General features: G+C 31.9%; 1 protein-coding gene across 1 annotated transcript in view; it reads right to left on the bottom strand.

The window, feature by feature from the left end:
- Positions 1-308: 308 nt before the first annotated feature.
- Roc2 (Regulator of cullins 2) overlaps positions 309-8,194 on the bottom strand; it is a 33,114-nt gene continuing 25,228 nt past the window's right edge. The window contains exon 2 of the mRNA XM_090102776.1: positions 309-555. Coding sequence (XP_089958902.1) covers positions 374-555 — 182 coding nt within the window. The 3' untranslated portion in view covers positions 309-373. The remainder of the gene's footprint in view (positions 556-8,194) is intronic.

Genomic DNA, 8,194 nt, shown 5'->3' with positions numbered 1-8,194 from the left:
GCACCTAGCTATTTTAGGCTCACATAACCACATTCTTTATCTAAAGTCTAGACTGGCTAGAATCATTAGGCATCGCTGGTCGTCTTCGTGCATTAAACTGTTAACTCATTAAAGCCAGGTAAATGCGTGGAACGAACTGTACTCATTTATAAATAGAACCTGGATACAGCGAAGGGTCATCGTGTGCTTGTGTTAGCACTATGGGTAACCTATTTGTTTTAGATTTTAGAGTTGTGAATATATGTTATAGAAAAGATAGCTTACCTACTAGAGATTTGAATAAGATATAAAAATTAAAAACGAAAACGTGAATACCATGAATTTATTTGAAAATCGCAAGGTGTGATATGGAATTTGTATGAAGTGTAAATGCCTATTTGCCCATTCTCTGTATGGACCATTCCTGTTGACACAGAGGGCAACGGTTGTTCTGTTTCACCCACAGAGACATGCAGCAAAAATGGAAGCTGTGGTTGCACTCCCCCCACACTACAACACAGTCCTGCTTCCCGTATGAGTCCTTCTTGCTCTCTCCTTGACAACGCAAACAAGCATCTGGAACAAAAAACAAATAAATTTATAAAGGTATCAATCTTTCGTAAATTTCCCCCGTCAACCACTGTGGAAAATATTATAATGATTTTATTACAAATATTTTGATAATATAACTATGGGAGATCAATCAAGAAAGTCACGTATGAAAGGTGATTAAACGTTTCCGTTCGTAAAGTTTCCATATCCTAAGTAATGGTGGCGTGTGGTAATGATAACATTTTATGATCGCATTAGCACATCATTTAACATCCAATCAAATTAGAAAACATGGAATCATTGCTGACATAATGAGGGGAGTAAAATTATCATTGCTAATCATGGTACGACGCCACTACGCAGCATTCTTAAAGTTGCTGTAATAGCAATAATGTTGTTTATTTCATAAAAGCGCCATTAAATTATAATTTCATTTTTAAACATTATTATTTTCATAATTATCTGCGTTGTTTTTGTTGTGTAATAGAGCTAATGAATAATACAATAAGTATACCTATACAATAAATTACTTCAATAATTGTCCATTTAACGCTAGTTAACAGCAAGTTATGTGGTATAATTTAAGTTATGTTATTTACACAGTATTTCGTCTTGGATTTATCTAGAATTATGTCTCACATATCATTGTAGGTAATTGAAGAAAATATTCTGTTTATGGCTAATGATAAACTTGACCCAGAGCAGCTAAATCAATAAGGGTGATGGCCTTCGAAGCCTTAGCAATTTGCTAAACATTACGAGGTAAGGTGTTTTTGTTATGTGGGTATCATTACCTTTTATAAGAAGAGCGTTTAAATGAATAACTATTGAGTCAACACATTCTACGGTTATGAGAATATTTGCATTGCTCTTACATATCACTTTTAACTAATTGACGAATGTTAAACAAGCCGTCGTCGCTTTCTATTTCATGATCAACCTCCTTCAATTAAACAAGTTGGGAGTTAGAAAAGTTTAAAAACATATTCTATGAAATGTGAATATTAATGTGACATTGCCGGATGCTTGTCACGCCGCCGCCGTGACCTACCAAGTCGGTACCAATTCACGCCTGGGGCATTTCGCTATTTTTTATTTAACATATGATTGAACTAAACATTTAAATTAACATTTGAAAATAACTAGCCATAATACTGAACGCTTTGTAATCAATATCAGATTATAATTTATGCGGAACATATTATGCATAATATCGGTATATTTTTTGTTGATTAATAGTATAAAAAAAATATTTTTAAACTTCTTATAATTCCTGAAAAACTGCAACTGTCGCTACGGCGATACGGCGAATCGGAAACTATAAAAAATTAACGATGGTTTCAAAATTAGTATGGAAAATGCCTAGAATTAGTTGATTGCCGCTGAAAATAGAGTGAACCAGATTCTAGTCGGAAATGCGCCGAATCGCGACGAATTCGATAACAACTTATAGTTATGTTAGTCTCTTGAATTAGTTTATCAAAAAGTGGAAATATTAAAATATTATTTACCATAAAATGTTTAAGTAAAATATACCCCATCATAACTTGAACTGCTTATGCTGTTAAGCATATTCTAAGAACCTTAGATTCTTAGAATATTTCCAGAAAATAAACTCTTTACTCATTCCGATAACAATTTAAAGTTTACCCTCTTAAATTGTGATATATTTAGTTGTGTTGTTAACTAAATTTACTTCGCTAATAGACTGCATAAGCAAAAAATAAGTTATGGTATTATATTTATAATATTAGTAGGATAGGACTAGTAGGATAGGATGTTGTCATATAATTTCTCTCATTGGAGGTCCATGTTCTTTTAGTGGGAACATATATGGGCTGATGATGATGATGGTGAATCATAATGAGGATTATTTAATTCAAACCACGAATTCAAAATTTACATAAGTACATCACGTAATTTTTGGAGCTGACCTAACTTTACGGGCGTGCATGTTATACGTCTTTTACCACTATTTAACGACAAGCAGAATTAAAGCCTTGGCCTTCACGCTTCCTAGATATGAGACGAGATATAATTTGTCGCAAAATACTCAGTATAGCAAATAATATAATTGTGCAAATACACAAAGCCAAGTAATGGCGTCATTCCTTCCAACACAACATTTACTATGTAAATACCAAGCAAATATACTGCATCCAACCATATACCATATACCACATGCACATGTATATGAAATTTATATGACGAGAGAAAAACTTCAAAATCAGTCAGGTTTGGTAGTTCAAGTGTTTTTCTTTTCCTCATATATTTTGTAAACAGTAAATTGGACAGCTTTTGTCACTTGTTTAAATTGTCTTATTTTATGTATTTATTACAGTGTGCAAATATTACATATTGCTTAATAAGTTTTGTAAATATATATCATACCATAATATGTAAATATCCGTGTGGGAACTCATGTACTTTAGTTTTCGAACATCACTTTTGTTGATCATGCGTTTAAAAGATTGTACTTATTTAATAATTAAAGATTTAGTGTGAGATAAAAAAGAACGTGTGTTCCGAGCACACGTGTCAGAAGTGAAACTTCTTTGGCAAGGTTCAAAGATACCAAAATGATCGCCTTGTTCCATGACGTGACCTTATTGCCCTGACGCGAACTTGAAATTTTACTCTCAAGGCGCATAAAGAAGTTTCACTTCAAAATGTTCCTATATGCATTAATAAAAAGAAAGAAGAGTTTATGGTTTTAGTATAAAATAAACAATACATTTTCATGACGGAATATTACAGCATCGTAAATAAATGAGCCGAAATTCAGGTCGATTTGCATCTAGACTGTTCCTTGGCTGGAGTTGTGCCCTAGATATATTATCCAAAAGCGTACGAGGTGATTGATCTTCTGACGTATATTTATGGGATAACTATAACCACTTAGAATGACATATGTCCTCGCTTTGCTTCATATTAAAAAAAAAACAGAGACAGTACGAGTTAGAGTACTGAAAAGGATGTTTAATTTAAATAATACATATTTATAATTATTCATTTTTATCCAAGATAAAACCCTTTTTTCAGTTACCTAAAATCATATATGTACCTAGATATCAATTTTCTGATGCATTCATACAGAAGAACAAAAAATTAATGTTGGTAAAAATCCAATGGGGGTATAATTATTAAACATTAACAGTAAATAATAGAGCAGTTTGTATATTCACCCTAAAATGTGATGGAAATAGGAAAAAACCCGTACAAAATAATGTACCCGAGCGTATATTGATTCAAGGATATTTAGAAAGTATGGTTACTATAAGCAAACATAGCAATCTGTGTTAAGTGTTAGTGAAAAGACAAATGGAAATACTCCATTGTTACGTTACAATAACCAGCTTTTTAGGGAAATTTCTAGGCATCTAATTTTTTTCAGAAAAACTGATATTACCTACGTCATAGAATTACCCGGAAAAAACAAAGATTACTAAATAGTTACAAGTTCGCCTTTAAGACGCATATAATTTCTTCGAGCTACTGGACTACTAATATGAGATCGGATGAGCGTGTATCACGATTCACGACCCACCACCGTCGGCGACATCGGCGCCGGCGATACTAAGATATGCACCTGGAAGGCTTTGCGGCCAATTTGTACGTTTGATCATGATCTCAGGCGCCAGGATTGCCATAATGATACCACCTTTCCAGAGAACACGTAATTAAGCTTTTAGATCTATGAATATAAAGTATGTGATAGTGACTGAAGTGATATAAATATTCAAAGTAGGTGGTGACGTTAATAAAACCTCTACAAGTATTAGCCGTCACACAATATTTGAAGTGTTTTATTAGATAAATATGCACAAAACATTTTTAAACAAACCAATATTTACAATATAGGTACCATTAGTGCACTTGTACGCACACTACAAAAGCCCGAATAAATAATTAAGAGTACCGAGTATTGATTAACAGTTAACACAACAATATCGCATTCGTATAAATACGATGTTTGAATGTGTTGTATTACTGTATAAATGATTGTGTGCGTGTGTAATGATTGTGTACCCGTACTACATTTGTATTTGTTAAGTTCCCCAGTTGTGCTGAACCTTTGCTGAAAATATATACAAGGTCGTTATACGATTATGATTCATACGAGGACAATGTTTTACCCACGTATACGTCATAATCAATATTCGCTTTAGATTTTCAGCATAATGGTATAAGGCGTAGTGGAATTTTTTTTAAATGGAAAATCCGTGGTTTTTCATAAGTGGGACTGTAATTTTTGATGGTTTAGAGCGATTAAAAAAAATTTAAGCCTTTTTTATAAATTAGAGAAAAATTTCATGGTGTAAAAAAGGCCTACTTGCCTTATGTAACATCCTTATTTATTAGTTTTGTGTACAATATACTTACTGTTCATTAATAATTATTCACTATCAATGGTTTGCTACGTCTGATTTGTTTCAATAACAATAATAATTTGTTACAAGACGCACCTACGTCTCTTTCAGGTATTTTTCCATCGTATCTATTTTGTACAATTTATAAATATAGGAAATATTTTCACATTATATAAATACTATATAAAATATAAATCACCTGACATTGTGTATTTTTATAAATAAGGAAGGATTTGAATTCAAAATAAAAAATGCATGCGGTCTACAAAATGGTTCTCCCCTGATTTGACAAAAAATATACAATACACTTCATTATTTTGAGGTGTGTCATATAAGGGCGCTTGTGCACTACAAGGAATTTTACTGTCCGGCATTCCGATTTTTTACGGTCCGGTTTGGCATGAAAAAACCGATGAATTGCTTGTGCACCTGTCCGTCTTTACTCGGATCAGTGCGGTACAGTTCAAGGAAGTTTGGCGGTATAATGCTATCATAAATGATTGTTTTTGTATTTTACAAGAAACGAGTAAAAAATATAGAAGGTGAAATATTATATTACTTCATTATAATAAAAAGTAAAGTTCCGTAAGAGATTTAAAATGCGTGTTTCACTTATTTATTTTAATCGGTGACGAGGAGCTAATTAAGCTATTCCCACTTGAACTTTAACTTACCAACACTTACTTAGATAATAATTATAGGTCAATGCTTGGTCAATGTATATAAAATAACAATACCGACTTCTCAAATCTCATTGCCAACTAAAAGAAAGTAAAACAAGAGCTTGCTTTTAATTGGCATATGCAGTAAAAACAGTAAAATCCAAGCAAGTGGGCATTCGAAAACAATTATACCTACAGCGACTCGTAGACACAAAAAACCATCCGGAATAGGGAAAAGTAAAATGTCGGACAGTAAAATTACGTATAGTGCACAAGCTAGTATATAGATTAATGGCGTGCCATACCGGACCGTAAAAAATCGGAATGCCGGACCGTAAAATTCCTTGTAGTGGACAAACGCCCTAAGAATGAATAAAAAAACGGAGTTATTATAGAAATCTCATATTATCTTGCGTTAACTGCTACAAGAAGTCTGAAAAAGTATTTATAAAGATTTTAAGCTAAGGTAGAGCCGTTTAAATAAAATGTAAAAGTTACAAATATACGGAAATAATTGAAAAGCATTTGAAGGAAACTGAAGGAGAATATATTTTTTCAGCATAATAAAGCATTGGATAAAAATGTATAGGTATATGAACTACATACCTGTTACTACCGCTCTATATTTTATAAGTCTCTTGGATTTTTGGTTCAATATTTACATTTTTATGTAATTTTTTATAACCGAGACATTACTTCATTTTTTTTATTTGATCAGTGCTAAATTTTTAAATGGAAAAAAAGAGATTGTGCATAACAGAGTCGAGGATAAACTAACAAGATAAAACGCAGATCTTTTAACAAAAAGTACAAAGAATGTGTATGTTATGCACGTTGCATACGAACATATTAGAGAAAACATGCAAGCAAACTGCAGCCCGTATTGGTTGATTAAAGTGTTGCATGCACAATTAATCTGTATTGACTATAAAGATTTTCTTTAAAAATAATCCGTTTTTTTCAAATACGTTGACTTTTAGATATATTATTATGCAGACAATATAGAATTTATTTATATTCGTTATCGTAAATGGTATAAAAATGTGTAAACATATTATGTTGTATTTCATAAAAAACGTTTCGTTCGTTTTACAAAAGCAATCGTAAAAACAGTGCAAAATTTAAAGATATTGATACAAATCTAATATTGAAAAAAAATTGTTCAGCGCCACAGCGCAAATAAATACTAAACAGTTCAGGATATTGAAAAACAATAACATCATACACAAATCTGACAATGACGTGATTTGAATTAAACAAGTTACTTGCTAATTTTCACAAGCACGTGAACCTACGTCGAAACTCTGTCCCCACTTACAAGCTATTAACATATTATTCATAATAAGAGTTCACCAAAATTTACATTGAACGTTAACTGGAATGAGCGGCGCTTGCCTTTGTCTCGGTTTCGTAAATATGTTTTACATAAACACTTTGACATGCAAAGAATCAGTTACTTAAACATTTTCCAATATATTGTACAGTAAATATCACTTCGATATTAAACGTAACTTCCTAAATTATTATTGTTAGATTTCCAGTTCCCAGGGGTTTGACACAGGTCTTAAACCTCTCCATATCTCGTATATTTTTAAAATGTATGAGAGCATAAACCAGAAATAGCATCAGCGTTTATGTCGGGGATCCATATTTAGTGCAACGTGCAAGAACCTGTCTGAGGCACAGTTTTTACGAACAAACCTAACGTGCTGAACTGCTGAATCACGATATATTGCACAGGTATAGAAGTTAGAACTAGGGATAACAAGGAACGTTTGAGCTGATAGTGCAGATTATTTGCTTTTTTAACTATGTATACAGAGTTAGGACTCTTGAATATTTTTATTACAAGTACTTACATATTGAAAAATCTACTAAAACTATCACACGAACTTATTATAGCGTTAATTTTACACGAGTTGGGAGAGCTTATAAATTCATATTTTGTACACATTTAAATGTATGAGTAACTTTTATATTCGATAGCAAATTTCCGTTTATCTTACGATTAAGTCATTACAATATTAAATTAAAGTGTATTTTATGTAAAAACATATTATCTGCAATATTTAAAATTCAATTATTATAAATAGCCTGTTCTAAATCAATAGTGATTCTTAGTTCAGTTTAAATTAACAATGGCAAAACTCGTATAACATGACCTCAAGGAGTTCTATAGACGCGTAAGCAAAAAGAGCAACGTAGAGAAAATTACGGAGCATAAAGAAAATATGTATGTACTTTAGTAATGCATTCCGTTGATACTATAAATAAAATAGAATGACTTATTTAAATGAAAGTGTACCGGTATTATTTATTATGGATGAGGAATGAGTAATGGGTTTTGTTTTTGTTTCAGCTGATGCTATAAAATATTCAGTACTTACGTAACATAAGTACTTACAGTAATTTTATTGTAACACATAAACCTATTTTTATGGGTAATTCCATATGCACTGAAATTGGTCACAACTTTCTATGACACTGTATTAAATATTATTAAAAGTAATACTCCAGTACGCAAACTACGCAATGAAAAATATCCCACATGGTTTAGTCGCCCCTTAATAAAATCTCTTAAAGAAAAAGCTAAGTTTCATTCAAAATACCTAAAATATGGGAATCTCAGAG

This window comes from Colias eurytheme, chromosome 6, assembly GCF_061535395.1.
Source record: "Colias eurytheme isolate Ceu_HAF_F1 chromosome 6, ilColEury1 Martin Lab GWU primary, whole genome shotgun sequence".
Taxonomy (NCBI): Eukaryota; Metazoa; Arthropoda; class Insecta; order Lepidoptera; family Pieridae; genus Colias; species Colias eurytheme.
This window is presented reverse-complemented; position numbering and strand designations above follow the sequence as displayed.